Source organism: Varanus komodoensis, unplaced genomic scaffold, assembly GCF_004798865.1.
Source record: "Varanus komodoensis strain SLA01 unplaced genomic scaffold, ASM479886v1 scaffold48, whole genome shotgun sequence".
NCBI lineage: Eukaryota > Metazoa > Chordata > Lepidosauria > Squamata > Varanidae > Varanus > Varanus komodoensis.
The window spans coordinates 2,368,240-2,390,927 of NW_025336059.1; the positions used below are offsets into that span (position 1 = coordinate 2,368,240).

General features: G+C 49.8%; 1 protein-coding gene across 2 annotated transcripts; it reads right to left on the reverse strand.

The window, feature by feature from the left end:
- Positions 1-32: 32 nt before the first annotated feature.
- Positions 33-22,549, reverse strand: LOC123030998 (solute carrier family 2, facilitated glucose transporter member 5-like). Of its 2 annotated transcripts, XM_044445390.1 has the most exons (14): positions 21,891-22,549; positions 16,483-16,591; positions 11,895-11,975; positions 9,508-9,606; positions 8,616-8,776; positions 8,242-8,366; positions 7,667-7,819; positions 7,365-7,490; positions 6,437-6,624; positions 5,418-5,528; positions 4,561-4,662; positions 3,864-3,936; positions 3,083-3,210; positions 33-2,657 (listed from the first exon to the last, which is right to left on the reverse strand). In XM_044445390.1, exons 3-14 carry the CDS (start codon positions 11,946-11,948, stop codon positions 2,424-2,426), a joined length of 1,554 nt encoding a protein of 517 aa, XP_044301325.1. In that variant the 5' UTR covers positions 11,949-11,975; positions 16,483-16,591; positions 21,891-22,549; the 3' UTR covers positions 33-2,423. The 2 variants fall into 2 exon arrangements, with proteins under 2 accessions (XP_044301325.1, XP_044301326.1); XM_044445391.1 differs by lacking the exon at positions 16,483-16,591 and having other exon boundaries at positions 21,891-22,548.
- Between the last annotated feature and the right edge of the window lie 139 nt (positions 22,550-22,688).

Genomic DNA, 22,688 nt, shown 5'->3' on the forward strand with positions numbered 1-22,688 from the left:
GGGTGGGGAGGAAAACATTACTTGCAGTTTATCTCCGTTTTGCCACATGGGAAGCACAAACTGAGGAGGATCACTTGTTGCATGACTTTGGTCTAGAAACTGGGAAATGAAAATGGAAGCTCAGCTGTTTAGCAGGGAATAAAATCCATGAGAAAAGTGGGAATGGGGGAATGGAAGACAGAGCATTAGATGAGCTGGCTATGGTTACTTTCCTAACTAGGCTGACCAAAAATATGCACCAAGGTAGAAATTCGGATTTGCTGAAGATTATGCAGTGTACATCCCTGCTGTTGTCCGTCCTGGAGTGGTTTCATTGAATAATTATTGGGCCTTGTGGAATAATTAGTTCAGGCTTATTTACACAGGGGAGGTCAGGAATTCTGTTGAAGCAGACTTATTTGGAGAGGAAATCCTTAGGGCTAAATTAGACCCATCCTAGCCAGGAAAATGAAAAGAGGATTCGATCAGCATTGAGGATAAGCACCCAAGAACTTCCATAACAAACCTGCTTGGTCTTCTTTCACCGTGGCTTATACAATCAGCAGAACCATGTTAATAAAGTGTGTACCAGCTGGACCCCCTTTCATTATTGAGTTTTAGCAACACCAGCACTTTGATGGAGATGCACTAGAGGTAGTTGGATAGCAGCAAAACACATTGAAGTGCATCATGCACATATTTTCTTAACTCTTCAGTTGTGGCAGACATTGACTTTGCTAGTATGATACAATCTGACAGAAAAGTCCTACAACTCCCAGCATCCCCAGCCTTCTTTCTGTCTCTCTTTTCTGTGGATGGTATTCTGCCCAATTTCCTGGGTATTTAATGTGTGGTTACAATCAGGCCAGAACAAAATCTTTATTGCCTTTCCAAGCTTTATAAAATGGCTTTTATTTCTCTTTTGCGCTCCATTAAAAAACAACACAATTCTCCTTTGTACAAAATATATTTGCCCCCCAACTTGAAAAAGAATCATGCAAAAAACGAACAATCTCACACAACTTCACAGCAAGGTATTTACACAGCAGTTTTTTTCTATTCTACCCTCTCTCTTCATTATTGGCAAATACTATTTTCTTCCACCAAAGTACCTAAAAATACAAAAGACATTAATGCTGGTCTGTGCTGATGGTACTTAAACATGCTTGGTCCTTAATGTGCTAGGCAGATCTGTTTACTACCGGCTTTTGTTTACAAAGAGGATCTGCCATCATTTCCTTCCCCAAACCCTTAACACCTATAATCTACAACATCTACCAGTGACTCATTCATGCATCTTGCAATCCTGCGCACTCATCTGGAAGTAAGGTCCATTGAATTCAATGGGACTTCTGAATGGATACAAATACATTCACTTTGAGGCTCAAGTCTATCTCAACTGCACGCAAAACATTCAACTTAAGTCTTTGGACAGTGCGGCATCTTCCCCTTCCCCTGGGTGTTCCTGACATTTGCCATAATACCTTCACCAACCTGGTGCCTTCCAAATATTTTAGATTTCAACTCCCATCAGCCCCAGCCAGTTCAGCCAGGGAATTGTCCATAGCATGAGAGGCTGGAGCAGGTTACTCAGTTTCATTTAGTCCTAATATTAAATATTGTGGATTTTATATACTATTTTGTTGCTGTTACTAAAACAAAAACAAGATCTCAACCTCTGGGCATTTATGATGGGTTTTGCCCATTAAACAATGCATTGTGTGCACATGTTCTGGAAGACCCCAAAAATGCAGTTTGAAAAAGGGGGACAAATGTAAACGAATAGTAAAAATGCACATATCGAAAACATCTTAATCCAAAAGTCCAGGCTGCCTGCATTCCAGTTATCTAAAGTGGGAAATGTCCGGATCCTGTGTAACATTCAATGACTTAGTAATGCCCCAGACAATCATCCTATTTTTCTGGGCCGGGGTTATCGGAGGCTTCCGCCTGTGAGCCCCCCTTCACCTCGCTTTCGATCCGTGTCAGCAACACGGCTTAAACATCAAGCTTTCTCCTGTTAAAGGTGGCAAGGCAGCGCTTTCCAAATTGGGTATCAGCTCCTGGCCCGCAGGCAGAATTGGCTCCTCATTAAAATAGTACTTTGAGGAACAAGTCACGCGCCCTGGTGCGGTTTTCTGAGCCTGCGGGCAGCTCACTCAGCCGATGGCCCGCTGCCCAAGTCAGTAGATAAATTTCGAAAGTGACATTTCGGGGTCTCACCGCTGTTCTTCAGAAAGCTCCTGAGTCAGGGGAGCAAGGCAATTTGGCCGTAGGGAGGGAAAGCAGCGGAAGCGAGCTTTCGGCGCAGGGTCACTCCAAGACGCGGTTCTGGGGATTTATTTACAGCGAACCCAGGACAACGTGGGGCAAATGCCACAGGTGGCAAAGGCTGCTTGGTCCCACAGGGATGGGGAAAAGGACCTCAGCCATCCCGGTTGCCTTTACAGCGCACTGTTTCTCTCGATGTCGCCCTTCTTGTAAGGGACGGAAATGGCGGTGAAATCTTTTAGCTCCTCTTTGTCCGTGTCTTCCCCCGTGCCGTTTCTCCTGGCCATGATCTGGTTGATTTCCATAAAGGTTTTGTTCTTCGTTTCGGGGACAATGAGGAAGATATAAATGACCGTGCTTAAGCAAACCCCGCAGAAGATCAGGAAGCAGTAGGGCCCGAGTCCTTGCTGGAGACGAAACGAGGGAATAAACAGAGGTGAAAGTGACACGTTTTCTGGCAGCTTAGAACCCACCATGTGAATTGAAGCACAAACTCGAGCCCGCTGAATGAAATTTGCTTTTTCAAAGCATCACCTGCTCTCTTGAACACGGGTTCAAGACCAAATCTAGTCCTCCCACGATCCTAGTAGGGCAGCTTCCAAGACAAGCCCCCATTCACCTTGCTCTTCCACTTCCCCCACTCGTTCAATGGGGCAGCGTCTGAGCAGTTTCTTTCCCCATCTCAAAACGAAATGAAATTTGAGTCGGAAGCTACCAGCTTGCTGGCCAGGTGTGCACCTGGGCCCTTCTGCAGCCCCTCTGAGACCTTCCAGAGTGGAACCGGCCCGTGGGCCAAGAGGCCACGCTCATCTCTTCGGGGTGCCCTCCTTACCTCCATATAACTGAAGACCAGCCCCACGGTGAAGTTCGAAAGCCAGTGAACGGAGCCCCCCACCATGAATGCAGCCGGGCGGGACGACTGGAGGAACATCTCGATGATCATCACGCTCGGGATGGGGCCTAGAAGAAGAGGGAAGGGGGTGGGATCCCCATTCTCTCCCAGAGCAGCCCTGGCGAGGCTCCTGCCCAGTCCTTCCACAAGGATGAAGACAGGCCTCCTTGGATGGGGCTCTTCCCCTTTGAAAGTGCAAGCTGCTTGGGAAGGGGTAAGCCTCCTGGGACACCCAATCCACGGAAATGCCCCTCCCTGGGAAGAGATTAGGGTCTTTCCGGGAGCAGAAGTCACCAAAACCCCTGGGCCCCCGCAGAAGATGTGCCGCTCACGCAATGGCCGTTTTGGGGACCTGGCGAGTCAGGAGTGAGCTGGAGAGAAGGCGGGGGGGGGGGGGGAGAGGCAGCCATGCAAGGGGGCAGAAGTCCAGAGGGGTAGAAACAGTGGTGGGGAGACAGACGGAGCAAGAGGAGGGCTTGCAAGGGAGACGCTCGCAGCAAGGCAGAAGGGTGGAAGGGACAGGCTGGAAAGGAAGGGGAAAGAAGTTGACCCGAACATTTTCCGGGATGATTATTTTAATTGGGGGGGGGGGGCTTTAGGAGGTTTCCACAGGCATGGTGGCTGCTGGGTGCCCCTTGCGAGAGACCCTTGTCCCGGAGAAATGGAGGAAGCCCCCCGTTTTTTCTGAGCAAAGCGACGGCCCAGCTGTGGGGAGACGTACTTGCGCCAATGGCATGCCCGATGACGTAGGAGAAGATGCAGGCGATGCTGAGGTAAGGCATCCACGCGATCATCTGTGGGAGGGATCTGGTTAGTCACTACGGGTCTCGTCTTGAGGCTGAGGCATTGGGAAGCAGTAATACCCTTTCCCCATCTCCTCTGGTCACCTCTGTAACTCCTGGTCTGCAACTAGGCCAGTCTTCCCCACAGGGTGCCCTCTAGCTGGTCAGGACTGCAACTCCCAGGATTCCTGGCTACTGGTTATGCTCACTGCGTCTCATGGGAGCTGAAGTTCAAACCAGCTGGTGGGCACGCTTGGGATGAGTGAAGTAGGGGAAGGAGACAAAGACAAACAATCCAAATGGTTTTGGAAGGCTGTGGATTGGCTTTATTTTCGGCCACAGCTTTAAACCACAAACAACCCATGGAGAGAATCATGGTTTGTTAACTTGGCAGGGTTCACACGTTTCAACAACAATCCAGGGTTTAACAACAAACCACATTCAACCCTTGACAGTGGGGGTTGTTCAAAGCCAGGTTTATCCAATGACAAGGAAAAGGAGAATTAAAGGAGGGAGGGTTGAATTTGCCCTATGCAGAGGTCAGTTTGAATGCCCTCAACCGCCGCCCCCCCCCCCCCCCGATGCTAGCAGTCCCCCTCCAGTTTCCTCTCTTGGCAAGGGCTTCACACTACAAACCTTAAGATTCAGGGCCATGGTTAATACTGCGCAAGCCACGCAACAAATCCCAAAACCAGCCAGAAGCAAAATTCTTCGTCCCAGAGACTCGACAATAAACACCTAGGCAATACAGAAAAAGGTAAAATTGTAAAATTCTATATGCAAAGATTCATACATTTGGAAACTTTGCAGCTGTAAATTCACCCATGTGGTTCCTCCCCACCTGTCTCTGCAGTGAGAACAGACAAGATGCTCCAGGTATCTTGACTTCAGGTATGCTAAACTTTACTCCAATACGGGCATTTCGCAGCAGATCTCAAAGGCTCAAGGTGTTCTAACTATTGCTAAAAATGAGCACTGATTGCTTGTACGCACAAATTCTACCACTTTGATGTGCTCCGTTTTATGTCATACTGCCTGCCATTTTGCTTATATTTTCCCCCGAAAACAAAGACAGAAATAAATGGAAATAATTCTCCTATATGCTGGATTTCTTTCCACTCTGCCTGTCCATCCAACCGGGTTTTGCGTACTTTTGTGAGCTGCTGGGGCAGTTTTTGGAACCAAACTGCAAGATAAAAGAATCTTTCGAAACACCTGCTCTCTCAAGGCAGGTGTTGCTTTGGTCTTCTCTCCGGTTGCAGTGGCCTGCAATTTTCATCTACAGATGTTCCTAGAGTATTAAAAAAATCAACGGCCTTTCCCAGCTTGGTGTTCTCTAAAGGCTTTGGACTCCACCTCCCAGCATTCCTGACCAATGGCCATGCTGGCTGGGGCTGATGGGACTTGATGTCCAAAACCTCTGGTGGGAACTAGGTTGAGGGCATTGACTAGGATGTCTCTCTCCCACACGGAGATCGAACTGGTGGCAGTACCGCGATCAGAGTCATGACCACATTGACGGTGCCGGTTCCGACGGTGACGAACTGCACATGGTCCTGTTTCACACCCGCGTTCTCGTAGATTCTGTCAGCATAGTAGTAAACCTGCAATGGGACCCAAGAGGGCACTGAGTTACCCTGGAAAGAGAGGCATCCCTATACCCGTGTAGTCAGAAGGCTGCCAGATGGAAATATTTGCCAGGATGTATTTAAATGCCTCGGGACGTGAAGCCAGCCAATTAATTCCTTGTACAACCCATAAAACAGGACTAATAAAAAGAAGTTCTGCGGTGTATTTGCGCCTTGCCCTCGGTTATCGCGAATGGTGAAAAGGTTATTCTATGATCGAGTGCTCTGCAGGGAGCAGCGTTGGGGTGGGTAGTGCTTTGGTCTCCAGGTGCAGCCCACCTGGAGAATCATGCCCCCTTGGAGAGCAATTCAATTTAGCCAAACAGCCCTCCATTGGTACCAATGGATAAGCAGGTACCAGTGGATAAGCAGGGCCCTACACACAGCCTGAGTCAAGTTTCGCTTGCAAAAGACAAGATTAAAGGAAGCAGCCTTCCAATATCTGAAAAACCATCATGGAGATGTTCCTCTCTGTTGCTCCAAAGGACAGGACCAAAAATTCGAATGGGGGCACATTTAGGGCTAGGGAAGCAGATTTGGGCTGAACATTAGAAGAGTAATTCCTAACAGGGAGCGCTGTCCTGCAGCTGAGCAGGTGATCTTGCAAGGGGTGGGTTCTCCTTTGCTGGAGGTCACCCGTCATGGGTGTTGTTACTGTACTAAGTGCCTGCATCAAGCACGGGGTCAGACTAGGTGACCTCAGAGACATCCTTTCAACAATTCTATTAAATTGTTTACATCTTGCTCTTCAGCCTGAGAAAGAAGGCTGCTGGAGCAGATGATGAACACTTGAGCTCAAGAAGGCAGTTCCCACACTGAACCAAGGGATGGCTTAGATGACCTCCAAGATTCTTTCCGACTAAAAATCCACAGCTTTTACTTACCGCATTAACTCCGGAAAGCTGCTGGCCCATCATCAAAACTATGATAGAGATCAGTTGCCATCGGAGGCCCTGGTAGGTGAACAGGGTCAGCACGGACATGCGCCCTTCAGCTTTCTCCACCAGGTCTTCCTGCCGCATTTCTTCCATCTCGTCTTCCACATTGTCCCTGCCTCGCAGCTTCCTCAGGGCTGGATGGGAAGAAAAGACAAAAATCAAAGGGCAAGAAGCACAGAGAAATGGCTGAAGACATCGCACATGCCCTGTAGCAACCCATTCCCATTGGCCACCTGTGACGTTTTCATTTCTTGATGCCTCGTGGTTTGCAAGGGACAAACAGCTAAAGCAGAGGCTGAAGTTGGGGGGCAAAACATGGGGCTGGAGCATCAAATCTCAGCGAGGCCCTGCTGTCCAAGAGCAGTTGCTGAAATAAAGAAGCAAGGATCCTGCACCCAGTCCTCCAGGATTAATCACGTTTTGTCCAAAGACCTCTTGCACCTCCAAATCTTCCTGCTCGTCCAGATATTTTTTAGAAACGGGGTCTTTCAGAGACAGGATGTTTTTAACAATGTACACACAGATAAACTTTAGGGTGTTTGTAAAATATGAAATGCAGAACCTGTGCCTTTTTTGCCTTGTGGGCCTGAGCCCGATCTTTTGGGTCCTTAGCACCGACCCTGAGCTAAAGCAAAGCTTGCAAAAAGCAGCAGCAATTTCCTAGAATGCAGGAAATTTATGTTTTGTGAATTACTGTTCATATCATCTTTACCTCTTGCCTTTCAGTTCCCCCTCACAAAAGCTTCAGTTTCACCCCTCTTCACCCCTGTGTATGTATAGGAATCCACTGATGTGAGGTTCACATTTCATCATCTCATGACTTGAGCAGAAGAAGAAGGGTTTAAGGTGCCGGAAGAGCAGGCACTGTACACACCTGCCCTGGCGCCCTCCTCATCTCCTTTCTGGATCAGCAAATACCGGGGACTCTCAGGGAAAAAGGGGAGCAGAATCAGTTGCAAAGCTGCAGGGACCCCCGTGAGACCCAGGAGTATTGGCCAACCTGCAACGAAAGAGAGAGGAACCTCACTAAGCAGGCAGAGATGGACAGTCTGCGCCCAAGAACCATCCTGAGACCGTTACAGGATGACAGAGACTGCAGAGGGGTCTTCTGGCGCTCCTTTTCCAAGGCCGATTTTCTGAAACAGTTGCATTAAATCCCTGCAAAGCTCGATTTACCTTCAGCGCTCCCCAGGACCATCCTCATGCCCAAGATCTGAGCGGCCAGGATGCCGATGGTGATGAAAAGCTGTGGCATCACCCCCACAGCGCCCCTTAAGTTCTTAGGAGACATCTCTCCGAGGTACATGGGGACCACGTTGGAAGACAGCCCTGGTTTAAAAAGGAAAGAAGCGGCACAATATAGGTGGCTCCAGATGCGGGAAAAGCTGCACTATGCTTGCTTCAGCCTTTCCCGAACCTGGTGTCCTCCAGATGCAGTTCCCTGCCGGCTGGGGATGATAGGCTTTACAGTCGCTTGCCTGACAGAGCCAGTGGGCAAGGAGACCACAGAATCTCCTCTTCTCCTCCCACCATCCCTGGAAGAAGCGCAAGCAGCTTGGGTTGCGATGATGCGGAGGAAGGGAAACCAGCCCCGGTGGGCCCCTGGGCCCCTGGGGACGTGCCCAGCCTTGCCTGCCTTTGGTTCCTGAGCACGCCGGCAGCCCGGGACAGAATCCGCCACCCCTGCAGGGAAGGCCAGGGCGCTCCCATGCACGAGCCCGTGAGCCAGCCACCTGCGGCATCCCGCTTACCGGCGCAGATGCCAATGATGATGCGGCACAGGATGATGACTTCGAAGGTCTTTGCCACCTTGGCGCTGCCCATGAGGATGGCGGGGATGATGGAGAAGACATTGTTGATCAGCAGGGTGCCCTTTCTGCAAGGGAGGCGACGGCGTCAACGCCCTGTCTGTGGACCGCGTGCCCCCGCCCGAAGAAGCCCAGCGGCCACACGCAAGCGTTGGTTGCGGGCCACGGAGAGCCCCGTGCGGGTGCCGTGCACGGCAGGTTGTGTTATTGAGAAACAGCTCTGCAAACGGCTGTCCCACAATCTCACACACGACCGGGACGGGACGCCCCCTGTTCGGCTTCACACCCCGTCAGCAGTTTTGTCTTTTGGCAATTACCTGCCGCATTTGTTCACCATGGGGCCAACCATAAGCGATCCAAAGAAGCCTCCGAGGGGGAAGAAAGACACCGAGAGAGACCAGAGGGCCGTCACTAAGCTGCTGTCCATGAATTTCCCATACCGGTCCTTGTAGGTCTCGTTGTAAAAATTTTGCATGAACTGGGAAGAGAAAGAGGCAAGAGGCTTGCTCACGATAGATCGATTATACATGTTGTCCCAGATATTTTGGACCACAATTCCCATCATCCCTGAGCATGTAGGCCAGGGCTGATGGAGGCTGAAGTGCAAGGTATCTGCAGAACACCAAGCTGGAGACAAGTGACTGAAACGGCAGCAATATTTAGTCCTTGGAGGGGAAAAAGGTGGGGTATAAATATAATAAATATCTAAATAATCAGGGCCTGCTCCATTTGGACTGTTTTCAACACCTTCCAGGGATGTGAAAAAGTAATGGACCAGAATCCGTCCGTCCGTCCGTCTGTGCTGCCTGTCTGTCCATCCGTCCTTTTCTGTCTGTCTGTCTGTCTTCTGTATTCAGTCTAATCTTTCTTCCATCGCAGAACTCAAGGTGACCCTAACCATAGTCTTTTAACCAGGGGAGCTTCAAATCCTGAACCTCAATCTGTGCTTACTAGTCCTTTTATAACTACATGCAACCTCAAGTACTGGTGTAGACCAGTTGCTGGGGAACATGGGCCGAAGGGTGTTCAAGCTGGGCTTGCTAGCAGTTATAGGCCTTCTTTCTGACTAGGCATGTGCAGGATTGCACCTTTAAATAAAGAGGCTACCAAACAATAATAAAATGCAAATACCATTGCAGTGTTTTGGAAAAACTCTTTTGAAATTGGAAGTGTTTCTCTGTCTGCCCCTTTTATTTCTGCATAACCTACCGGAGCGGGAGAGTTGATCACAGAGACGTTGTAACCATACTGGAAAGAGGAGCCAAAGGCAGCGACAAGGGTCACCAGGGCAAGCATAAGCGTCATCCGCTGCGGGCAGGAAGACAGGGGGGGGGTCAGCAAAGGGGTCGGCCTGCTAAAACCATTCCAGAAGCGCTGCAGTGCTTATTTTTCAAAAGGGATATTGTTTAGTCCATTTAAAACGTCAGTACGCTGATGATACCCAGCTCTACCTCTCGTTTTCCACCAATCCAGGTGAGGCAGTGGCTGTGCTGAACCGGTGCCTGGCCGAGGTAATGGGCTGGATGAGGGCCAATAAACTGAAGCTCAATCCAGACAAGACGGAGGTCCTGTTGGTTGGTGGATCGGGCTTCGGAGAGGGTGAATTGAACCTTGTCCTGAATGGGGTTGCACTCCCTCTTAGGGACAAGGTCCGCAGCTTGGGAGTGCTCCTCGACCCAGAGCTTTCACTGGAAGCTCAGGTAACAGCAGTGGCGAGGAGTGCTTTCCTCCAGCTTCGGCTAATTCATCAGCTGCGCCCCTATCTGGAGAATGACTGCCTTGCGACAGTGACACATGCGTTGGTGACTTCCCGTTTGGACTTCTGCAACGCGCTCTACGTGGGGCTACCCTTGAAGACGGTCCGGATACTTCAATTGGTCCAAAATAGAGCTGCCAGGCTGCTGACGGGGACTGGACGTTATGTTCACATGACTCCAGTTCTCCGTCAGCTTCACTGGCTTCCCATTGAAGTCCGGGCCCAATTCAAGGTGTTGGTTATGACCTATAAAGCCCTAAACGGCTTGGGTCCTGGTTACCTGAAGGAGCGCTTACATCCTTATATGCCCAGCCGCCCCCTGAGATCGGCGGGAGAGGCCCTTCTCCGGGAGCCCTCCATGGAAGAAGTTAGGAGGGTGGTTACTCGGAGGAGGGCTTTCTCAGCGGTGGCGCCTAAGTTATGGAATGCGCTCCCCAGAGAGGTCCGCCTGGCGCCGTCGTTATTTGTTTTTCGGCGCCAGGCGAAGACCTTTTTATTTAAGCAGTATTTTAAATGTTAATATTATTGAATTTTATTTGGCCAGGGCGGCTTGTTTTATAGTGTATATTTGTATTTTATTGTATATATTTTAAAATGTTATTTTAAATTTTTTGTTGTAAGCCGCCCCGAGGCTTCGGCGAATGGGGCGGCATAAAAATGTTTTAATAAATAAATAAAATAAATAAATAAATAAATAAATTTTTTAAAACTTTCAAATTCTGTATGTCAGAATGTTTATGCTGTATACAATTGTATTATTTTTTGATGATCTGTTCTAGAATTATTTTGACATTATATTCCACCATGCCTCGTTTTGCACAGAACCCAAGCCAACTTACAAAGTGCTCCTCTCCATTTTATCCTCCCAACAACCCTGCGAGGTAGGTTGGTCTGGGAGTCCAGGACCTCCCCAGAGTCTCCCAGAGCTTCACTGCTGAGTGCGGACTAGAACCCGGGTCTCCCGAGTTCAACACTCACCACTGCATACCTGCATTGCGGCCTGAGATCCGTGCCCCAAATCCTTGGCTAAAGGATGCTGAAAGCAAAACCTCAAGTGTGTGAAAGACCACAAACATTTCACACCCCAGAATGCAGTGCTATCCAGTGCTATTTCCTCCCCTCGCAGTGCCCTAGCTCCACTGCCTTTTCCTTTATTTTACTCTTTTAACAATAATCATAGTTAAACATTCCTGATGAACGTAATTAAACAATACATAAATATCAGTGCTACCTCCAGCAGGACCAACAACTCTAGTTACTTAATGTAAAACCATTTAATCATTCATGTTGCTCCACATCCTTCCCAGAACTGCATTGACTCTTGTGGTGGTTCCTTTCCTTTTATTAAAACATATTCCAAAAAAGGTCTCCAAAAGACTTTCAGATGTTTTCCTGCCTTTTCTTTTAATACCTGCCTTTTTCTGCATATCACAGCACCCCTTTGTGAAGTCCCTTTACACAGGTTATGAACTCCATTCCTACTTGAAGGACCCAAATCTTGCAAGAGAGGGACTGTTCCCAAACCTTAAATCCAGCCACTTTCAAATAGTAACAGCTTTAATATGGTCATGATGCCATTTTAAGAGAGGTCTCTTGGTTCTGTTTCAGCTGTTCGCTACTGCAGAACCATTTGTGAAAAGGCAGCTTGTACAATGTATTAATAAAGAAATCAATTAAACTTCCATCTTGCAAGGACCACGCCACCTCCACCCCAAATCTTTAAAAAGCTCCCTGAGAAGCGGCTGAGAATGCTCTCTGTGTTGTGTTTGGGAAAGTTCTCCCAGGGTTGCCCTCCCCAGTCTTGGCCGAAAGCGATAAGCGACATAAATCAGACACTCACCCCTTTCTTGGCTTCACAGGTCTCCTGCCCTCTGGGATCTTCACCAGTCCTCATTGCTCCCAGGAAGCTGGATTCTTCTGTCTGTAGCAGTGGGACAGCAACGACCCGAAAAGGAAAGAATAGGTGTGCGTATCTGGATAAATACACTGTCAGTACAGTTGCTGACATCCAACAATAATATACTTTATCACCCAGTATTGCTTTCTGAATTTTCCCAGGTCCTGCATGCCTCTCTCGGGCCGTCCGTGGAACTTGCTCTGCGGCACGATACCTGCTTGGCGCACAGGAGTTTCCATGTCCAATTGCCAGTTGAAAAGGATCTCAGCTTGCCAGACTAGGAGGAAAAAGCCCCCGCTCTGCCCCAAGATGCTGGAGGGCTTGGTCCATCAGAGCCAACTCTGTGGACCAAGTTTCTGCCTCTTCTTCAGGCGGCTTTACGGGCTCACATTCAGCCTCGCTCTCTCGTGTTCGGTGGCTCAGCTTTGAAGTGTTGCTTTACTGCCGCTCCAGAAGAGGGTTGCTGCCAAGCTGGTCACTCCGTGCAACAAGCCGGATTGAGCAATAACGAAAGAAAATAGTCTCAGCGGTGCTGTGGGACGAGCCACGCCGCCAGACGGGCGTATGTGGTCAGGGAATTACCTGGCTGGAGACAAACCTTCAGTTCACGCGATTGTCCCTGTGCTTTCCCTGTGCTTTCGTGAACTGACCCTAGCAAAGGACGGCCCCTGATGTAGGTTTGGGGAGGGTGGGTGCTGGGGATGTCTTAAAAAAAGAAAGAGAAGAACAAATCACAGCCAGTGTGCTCAGTTTTGTTTCTTCAGTGGGCAAAAGAGTTCATCAACTTTCCAGGGTTTATTTCAAAGTTAAGGTTGGATGGGCTATTGGAAAGCAGGTATTCAAATCGCTTCAAAAACATTTGAAATAAAAAAAATAAAAAAATTAGAGGTACAGTCCTGTGCATGTTGAGAGAAAAGACCTGCAATTTCCAGTATGCTCCAGTCAGGGATGATGGGAATTGTAGGACTTCTTTTTTCTACTGAAACCAGATAGGGTTCTGTCCTAAATTTTTGGAATTTTTAACTAAGTTCCTTTGAGGGGTCATATTTGGGCAAGAGGCATCTCACAGACAATAATTAAATTGGCATAATTGTTTAAAAATGATCATTAGAAATCTATAATAATTTACAATGACTTATAATAATAAATCTAAAATGACCAACAATTGCATATTGTTTAATAGCAAAGCTCTCTGGATGATTTACAAAATAAGCCTCACAAATCCATTAAGGGCTAAAACCCCTTTACATAAAAGATGGAGACCCTTTAAGAGGTTAGAAAAGTCAAGAAGAAAAAATCATAAATCTACCAGCACCCATCGCTCAATGGATCATCCAGGCTTAGGAGCAGTCTTCCAGTGAATATCAGTTTCAATAGTTGGGGAGCAATGCTGGGCGTAAAATGACTGCCTATTATTATTCGCTTTTGTATTTATTTTTTATTTTGGATTTATATCCTGCCATTTTCCTACAAAGGGCTCAAGGCAGCTTACATCATTCTCCTCCTCCATCTTATCCCCACAACAACAACCCTGTGAGGTAGGTTGGGCTGAGAGTCTGTGGCCCAAAGTCACCCAGTTGGCTCCATGGCTGAGCGGGGACTCGAACCCAGAGCTCCTGAGTCCCAGTCCCACACTCTTAACCACTACACCACACTGGGTCTCCACTGTATATCATCTTATTATACAAGATCTCAGGACGGCTTACAATATTTTAAAATCATACAGCCTATAGCCCATTCTTGGGGCTTTCCAAGCTGCCCCTGTTGGAAACAGGGCACTGGGTGCAATGGAGTTGGTGATCTTTACGCATGCAACATGGAATCTGTGTTAAGCCTCCAATCGCCTGGTATTTTTGAACCGGAGATGCCCAGGCGCAACCCTGAGACCTTTTCCCTGAAAATCCGAGCCAGTCTGGCTTCGCCCGCCGCTCCGCAGCCCGTCCTCTGACCCAGGCTGTGAGGAGCCGTGCGCTTTCCCCCGCCTGCTGCATAAAGCTGCCTCCTCGCTGCCAAGGGGCTGGGGAAGGAGAAAGGGATGGAGAGGAGCCTGGGGTGGCGTTCCTTCAGGAACCCTGGGGAGGGCAAGGATCTCTCGCACCGCTTGAGACCCGGAGCGATGGCTGCCAGTTCACAGCCTGCACCACCCAGGTTCTTTCCTCGCGCCTGCCCGTGAGAATGGCGCACACGTGTTTCGAACAGAAAGGGCCAAGCGGCTGCCCCTGCACAATGCCGCACATGGGGGAAGAAGGCCCTGTGGACACACGAAGTGGCGGGCGCCGTCCAGTGAAGGAAGCGCCTAACAGAAAAGTTCGAGCTGCTAGATCTCAATGAGAAGGGCCCCTTCTCGCCCGCCCCCTCCCACTGCTCAGCATCCCGGCTTCCTCGCCATCTCCCCTCGCTGGGTGGTGGTTGCGAGGATGGGGGTTAGCGCAGGAGAAAGGTGTGAGCTGCGGGGAGAGCCAAGCTAGGAAAGAAAGGTGGGATACGAGCAGAACCCACCCAGCCACCCGCGCTCCGCTCCAAAATTTGGGACGCGCACCGCCCAGAGCGCTCTAGCGGTTAGGCGGTTTGGAAACGAGGATCGCGCCGACCACCACAACCACAACTACCACCACCGCAACCACAGCCACACTCCGGCTCTGCGCGCCTTTGAGAAAAGCGCCGGGACTGAGGCGGAGAGCAGCGGGTGGCGGAGCCGAGCGGCCCCGGGCCCCGGGCCTTACCTGCGGGTGGGCGAGGAGCGCGGCTTGGGAGCCGAGCCGAGCCGAGGAGCGCGCCGGAGCGGTGGGCGGCGGAGCGGGGCCTCCGCGGCTATATATCCCCCTCGGCCCCCCCCGCCAGGAAATGCCCGCCTCGCACGGGGGGGGGGGCGCGCCCGGCGGGCATTGCATACGTGACCCCCGGCAGCCAGCGCCCCGGCCGGGCCGGGCGGGCATTTGCATCTCAAGAGCGCCCGGCCTGCGCCTGACCCCGCTGACCCCGCGCGGCTTCCCCGGCCGGGCGGCTCCGGCACGTAGGCAGGGCGCGCGGCCCCGGGCCCGGGAGCAAGACCCGGGCCCCGCTCGCTGTGCCCCGGGGGGCGCACGCCCCCCCCCCCGGCCACCCCGGGGCGACGCAGCGGACGGAAACCGAGCTCGGTTCGCGCCTGGGCGTGCGCAAGGGGCGACGCGTGTCCGTGCGCGCCAGCGGGGCGAGCACCCATGTTGGAAAGGCCAGGGCGATCCGCTGCGCAGCGGGCCCGGCGGGCGTGGGGCCGTGGGGCAGGCGGTTTCAAACGGGATGCCTCTTTCCCACGCTTGTGTCTTTCAGGCCGGCCTCACGCGGGCGGCCAGGAAGCGAGGCAGGAAAGACCAAAGGATGCGGCCCAGCCAGGATGACAAGGGGGCAATAAATTCTTTCGCCTCCCCCTCCCGCCCCTGCCCACAACTTCCCTCTCTCTCCAGACGGAAATGACTTGATCCTTTGGATGGTTATATGGCTCTCCAGCGGGGAATCCTCCAACTCACTAGCATGGGGCCTGCCGGATGCCTTGGAGGACATCTTTCCGCACTGGCCACCACGGCCGGAAGCCGAAGTGCCCAACATCTGGAACGCCAACAGGAGAAAGCCCGCACGGCCGTGCAGCGGCTCAACTCCACGCTCCTCATCTGCTGTTTCACTCGGGAAAAGTGTTAGCACAGGTTTCTTGCCCCGCTGTCAAAACCCTCTGGGATGGCCGCTTGAACCTGGTAGGGGCGGGATGGCCTGGACTTCCAGCTGTCAGCCCCAGATCTTACGGCCGTCCAAAACATCTGGACAGGAAAGGGTGCTTGGTCCTGCACCGCCTCACCCACTGCATTTTGTCTTTTGAGCTGCACAGGTGCTGAACTCCACCTGCCAGCTAGGTTCGCCACTGTGGATGGCAACGATCAAACTCCAAACGGAAGCTGCCTTGGATGAGGAGCCCCACTGAAGATGCCAGGCGGTGGAGGCACTGCTTCCAGTCGAGGGGAAACAGCAAGGACGCGGGCCTGGGAAATATTCTGGGGGATGCAGGAAGGACCCTGCAGTTGCCCAGCGACCGAGAATATGCTGCATCCCTTGATCATCCTCTTCCTTATACAGCCCTGGAGCTTCAGGATGGATGGAGGGTGGGCACAGTTGCCTAGCAACACGGAACAAGCAGCAACCAAGCGCTTGAGGAGGGGCAGCCAGCATTCTCCAGCCCCTAGGTCAGGAGGGGAAATGGAAGATTCCCCTAAACAGATAATGGCTGGTTCTGTTTTTGTCCCACTCTTCTTCCGAGGAGCCCAGCGACAGCCAACACAGAGTCTTGGATGGGTGCTGGACTGAGATGCAGGAGAGCTGGGCCGAGTCCCCACCTAGCCCTAAAGCTCATTTTGGGCCAGTCCGGACTCTCAGCCTCGCCTACCCCACAGGGTTGTTGTGAGGATAAAATGCAGGAGGGTCATATAAACTGCCTTGTATTCTTTGCAGGCTATAAACCTCATAATAAAACAATAAAAACCCCAAATCCCCCCGTTGTACTTACAGCTGCCCTACTTCAGGCTGAGACTCCGATTCCTGCTCCAGTCCAGCACTCCAGCTCCCAAAGAAATGTTCCCGATGTTCAGGGAATGACCTCTAATTTATGTATGCACCTGAATGCATGGAGATACAAGGGTGCGCTCACTCATATTTTGCTGCCCCACCTAAAAATCCTCTGTTCCCAGCTTGATCTGACCCGATAATCTGAATGACTCAAAAGTATCCCAGGCAGTAAAATGCAAGGTGCTAGTAAACCGCTTTAAAGCCCTAAATGGCTAGAGGGTCAAATACCTGAAGGAGACCCTCCTCCCATTTTGTCCTGGCCAGGAATAAAGATCTTCAGAAGAGGCCTTCTCTGGGTACCACCCACAGAGGAAAGAAGCGTTTGCAGGCAGCTTCTCCGCAGGAACACCCTGACTTTAGCATGCCCAACCCCCAAGAAAATAAGATGGCAGCACGGAGTCAAAATAATCTCTTTTTGCAGTGGCCTTTCAAATTTAAAAAACTTGTTCCTTGAGAACCTATGAAGAGGGTAGTTGAGGCCGAGAGTCCGTGACTGGCCCAACGCCACCCAGTCAGCTTCACAGGCAAACGGGTACCATGACCTGGCTTGCCCAGCTCCCAGTATCCTGCTCAAAGCACTGGTAACACTGGCTATCCGGACAGATTTTTGCTAGTTGCATGTGCTGCAATTCTGTTATTCAATGGGAGCACCTGCTGCTTTCCTTGGCAGAACACACTGGAGGAAAATAAAATGTTGACTGGTAAAGATCTCTGTAGATCTGTGCTTTCCCAGTGAGCTCGACTTTCCTATCATTCTCAGCCTAAATTTGAGGACCCCTCCAAAAGGCGAACGTTTCCACAACCCTAATGCTACCACAGCATTGAAACAGAGTTGCCTTTCCTTCTCTCCTTTCTTCCTTAGCTTTGTTCTGTATTTGCCAAAGGGAATCATTTTCAAGCCCCAGGCACAACTGACCAGCTGGTTACTCAATGGCTTTTCTGAGCCAATTCAAGCAAAGCTCTTACCTAAAAGGAGAAAAGATGGCTCACACGTCTGAGCAAAATGCATCACTCCCTTTCAAAGAAATGCTATGTAAAGTCTCTGCAGAATAATTAGAGCTATGTATGTTTCACATATGCTCTGGAACAGAGGGCTGTGTGCGTGCATGCGTGCTGGTGAGACTTCACAAAATTCAGGTCATAAAGAAACTGTAATCAAAACCACAGTCAGGTTTCTAGCCCTTAAGATGATGGAAAATGGCAGGAATGTGTGTGAGAGGTGATTTCAGAGGAGGAGGAAAAGAATCAGCACATCTTACTCTTCCCCCCTCCTAAGTTAGAGAGGCAGGAAAGAAAGTGTGAACATTTGGCAGAACCAAGTAGCAAAGCTTTCCCACCACCGTGGCTGAGTCTTTAAGCAAGGGCAGGGATGTTGGGTTGAGCCCTGATTCAAGCAGCTTCCCAGAAGCAGGAAGGCAACAAAACTATCCTGGGTTTTTTTGGATTGTTAACTTTCCATTTTTGTTTTCTAAATATTGCCCAAGGAATGAAAGACAACCCCTTCCCGAACTTTTCCAGAGCAAACTAATTCTTGCCTAATAGGAACTTCAGAAAGCTTTGAAGGCCTGCCTGTCACAACACAGCTCCATTAATAACTAAGCAATGGAACAAATAATCTTTGGATGGACTTTATCCGGACGCTTTTCTAGAATTGTGCCCTGTGGGCTGTGTGCCAAAGATCCGGCACTGCTTGTCCTGTGTGGACTAAACTCAAAACATTCCGCGGCCCAAGACCAGCGTTCCTTCTGGCTGCATCATAGTTCTTGCAAAGAGGGAATGGGTCCTTCTCGGGAGGGCATAAACATGTCCCAACATTGCCGGTGCCCCACAAGCCAGCAGGGGCCCAGTGAGAATCGCTCCTTGCCGTGGATTCGACCCAGTTCCTCTCTCCTCCTGCAGAGGCTGTCAGTGAATGCGCATGAGCCCCTTTTCCTGGGGGAGGAGGAGAGGGAGAGAAGGCCCAGCTCTCCCAATTAAATTTCACAGCCCCTGGTAGCTGGCAGAGACCCTACAGGTTTCTCATAGCAATTAACCTAACAGGTCTCTGCCAGGCACTTAATTCCTCATCATGGTGTCTTCCAATTATCAAGCACAATACACTTATTTTCTGTTCTTTCCTCCCATCTTTTTGCTTTCTTCTTCCACCAATTTATACTTTGCCTTTTAAAATCCAGGGTACTCAAGGTAGCTTTCCTCTTCAATGAAGCAAAGCAACGGGTTGTAGAAATGACATATTAAGTTCCTTGTGATCCAAAAGCAGCGAGAGGTTCCAAGCAAATAAAGCTTGTTTTATGTATTGATCAATAATATTTACATACTTCTTTATGGCTCACTCTCTCCTTGATTTGGAATGCCCTGGGGAAAAAAATTGGGATGGGGACCCACTGAAAAGTGGGGAATGAAGGGGCTGGGACATCTCTCCTGAGAGACAAGTTCATATTCTGGGGGCTACCACCAAGAGAGCCCTGTCTCTTGCATATTTCTCTGTTTTATTGTATGTTGTTTTTATTATTGTTATTTTATGCAATATTGTAATTTGCTTGGAGAGTCTTCAGACTAGTATAGCAGAAGTTGAATGAATGAATGAATGAATGAATGAATGAATGAATCTTGTGCCTTTGTACCCCATGATGCAGGGAGGCCAGGGAGCGAAAGCCTTCAGACTTGAGCAATGTTCTTGCATAGATTAATATGGTACTTCGGAGACATCTTGGCCCAGGTAGCTGAATCCCCGCACAGCTGACAGGCAGAACAAGTATCCACATGTGAAGAAAACTTCAGAGTATTCTTTGCCCTTTCTATGGTGCACTGATTTATATAACGTAATCCTTTAAGATGCTACTGCTTCATAACCACGAGCAATTTACACACAGACAGCAACTTCCCGGTGCCAAACTTGCTTCCTTGTGCACTCTGTGGACACCATCAGAGAGCAATTGCTGGCCATAAACAGGAGTTAATTGAAATACAGGCCAGGGAAAAATGATAGGTAATCAGCGTCTTATAGTTATTCTGAGATCCCAAGGACAAACTTTGCATTTTGCGTCAATCAGCATTCCATGCACTGGCAAGATTTTAGGATTTTGTGGCTGGAGATCCTGAGGTTTTGGCTGGAGAACCTTCCAAATGATACTCCTTTATCAAAACTGAATTACAGCTCCTCTACCTGCAGCTTTAAGGTGCTTTACCCATAATCTTTTGCTTCCTCTGTGCTTAGAACTCTTATCTACCTGAGCCACCTCCCCCCACCCTTAAATTCCTCCTGAAAGCCCACATTCTTCTGGGATGCCTTTATCTTAATCCTTTAAGCCTCCAGCTTCCCATAAACTAAAAGAAAGCTTAAGAGTGTTTGACTGCATTCCTTCACCTCTCCCATTCCTTTGCTCCCACCCCTTGTTTTCCACACTGTTGACATTCTGATTGTATTGTCTTTGGGGCAGGCACTTGCAGCAGTTTAGGAGCCTGCAAAACTGCCAGGCCTGCTGATAAGGTGGGATAGTTGGCAATGACTTCCGAAATTCACCCGTTACCACAAAACGATTTTTGGTTGCTTGACCAACTTGTTCAGAGGTTCAGACCTCATTGTCAGACCATTTGGATCTTGTACCTGGAACTGTCCCCAGTCCCCTGTGGACCCCTGGATGTACTCAAAAAGGAGGTTTAACAACATACAGACGTCAAAAGAGGCGTGCTGGGTTAGGACAACCTTGTCCAGATTCTGTTGGACGACATAGTAGAAGTGTACAAAATTAAGCACAGCGGGGAAACCTGGGCTGGGAGACATTTTTTGTCATCAAAAATTGACATTTTTTTCCTCATTTTTTCTCATGAAGCTGATGAGTAGAAGATTTGGCAGAGATTAAAGGAAGGGGCTTCTCCACTTCTTGGACAGATTTCACTTCTGGACAATCCAGAGGTGGCCACAGATATATTTTAAAGGGCTTAGACAAACTCCTAGAGGATCAGCTAATGCATTACTGGTGTTTACACTTCGCAAACTGTCCAGAGAATCTAGTATACAGATGAAGTGAATAGCGCTGTGGATTCGGTGGAGTCAAAATTCAAAACTATGCAATGCTCAGAGCCTTCCTTCCTTCCTTCCTTCCATCCTTTAAATCAGGGCAAGCAAATAGTTTTGTTTGTTCTATTAGTCAGGAAAGTAGAAACAATCATGAATCAAGGAATGACAGAGAGGAGAGAGAGAAGATTCTTTTTAAATTAGATGTTAGGTCCCTTGCAAGTTTAGAGAGAAAAAGGCCAAAAGCTCCCAGCATGCCCCAAGCTAGGTTGTTGTTGAACCATGGGTTATTGTGTTGTCTGCAGCATTGCTAACAGGCCGTGGCTTGTTAATGGTAAATAAACCATGAACAGAACTCATGGTTCATAGTCGTGAATTGTGGATTGTTCACCTTGGTTTGCTATCTGGGGATCCTAGGAGTTATTTTGTTCTGTCTAAACTTTATGACTATGGACTATTGTATCCATAGTCATAAGGGGGAACACCAAAGGACCTTTATGTCCAGGGTCTAAAATTATTTCACTGCTCCACTGAGCTATACGTTTTGTGAGGCTGTTGGAACACCCAAATGACACTGGGAAAATCGCTGGAGGCCATGAAACTCAAACAAAGGAAAGGGGCAGACGAGCCATGAGTCACAGAAATTAACAAAACCAAGCCTGCAACCTACCCTTTAAACATTCAGAATCATAAAGTCAGAAGAGATCTCAGAGATGATCCAGTCCAAAGTAAACAAATCAGTAATACTGCTTGGAGGAGTTTATATTTTAGCCTCCACTGCTCAGTCTGTAAAATGGGCATTGCAAGTCCATTTAATGACCCACCTGCCTCGCAGAGTCTCGGCACAAAGGCCAGTCTGGTGCCAGCCACCGGAGGCCTTGCCCACAAATGCCACGCTCGAAATGCTCCAGGTGCATTGTGCCCTGGAGCCGAAGTCCACCGGTATCCTATCCAGACACTTTTTTCTGATTAAACAAAGGTACTCCTTCAGCAGGTAGCACTATCCGAGAGCTTGTATCAGAACTTTCGGAAGCAAACAGGGCTCCGCTGCACCCCAGTCTCCCTGAGCAAGCAACTCTCCTCTTCAGATCCAAACAGCTCCAAGCTATTTCTCTAACTCTTGGCCAAAAAAGATTGTTTTACGCTGGATGTGACCCCCCCCCGAGAAGAGTCAGAGATTCCCAGCTGTCAAAGAACCCAGCACCCCCGTTGCACCACAATGCACAACACGTGAGACAAAACAACTGCTCGACACCCATTCCACGCGGCAATATTTTACCCGGGCCAAAACGGGGGGAGGGGGTGACACTATAAACCCCTCCACAACTTACCTCTGTGCAAGTCCTGGGGACATGGCTCTTCCCACGCTCTTCTCCGGTTCTGCTTGTGAGGAACGAACTTTGCAATGGACGGGTGAGCAAACGCTACGAGAAAAAGGCTGTACGAACCACGCCTGGACTCTGGCTCTGCCCAAGAGACCCGGACGGGTTAATCAGTGGATTCTGAACCCTTGGACCTGGGAACGGCAAGCTTTCACCCCCAGGAGACCATGGGGCAATTTTAAGCCAGGCTTCTCGTCCCCTCTCTGCTTCTCAGCTGCTTTGGGTGGATCCTGGCTCTGGCCACTAGGACTCCCTGTCAAAACCCTTCCGCAGTGTTGGTGTTGCACAACATGCTTGCGGGGACTGTGCCGAGGGCCGGCCGTGACACACCCCCGGGGCAGGGAGATGGGTTTGGGATGTCCCGCAGACACGGAGCCGGAAAAGGAGTACTGGCAATCCATCCTGTTTGGGAAGTTCCCTTTGCCCAGTGCCAGCAGGAAGAAGAACCTGGAAAACACCCGGGCAGCGCCGTGTGAGGAGCAGGGTGTACTCCCGGCTTTGGCCAAGAGCAGGGAGGGGGCACAGATGAGGCATACTTGGGCGGCCACCGAAGGCCGCTTGCACCTGGTCCACCCAGACTCTTCCCGTCGACTTGCACCCAGCCCTTCCCAGCCCTTCTCTGGGTCTCTGGCACGGCACCCCCTGCAGTTCCACAGCCAAAGTACGACCCCATAATCCAAGCAAGAACCCCATCAACCAAGCAAGAACCAAACAAGCACCCAAAGAACAGCCCCGTAAACCAAGCAA

Coding starts and splice junctions, on each gene's coding strand:
- LOC123030998 (XM_044445390.1), bottom strand. CDS start 11,948: ATGAGGACTGGTGAAGATCCCAGAGGGCAGGAGACCTGTGAAGCCAAG. Junction 8,367..8,615: donor ATGGTGAACAAATGCGGCAG/GTAATTGCCAAA, acceptor CCTCCCTTGCAG/AAAGGGCACCCTGCTGATCA. Junction 6,625..7,364: donor TGAGGAGGGCGCCAGGGCAG/GTGTGTACAGTG, acceptor CTTCCCATCCAG/CCCTGAGGAAGCTGCGAGGC.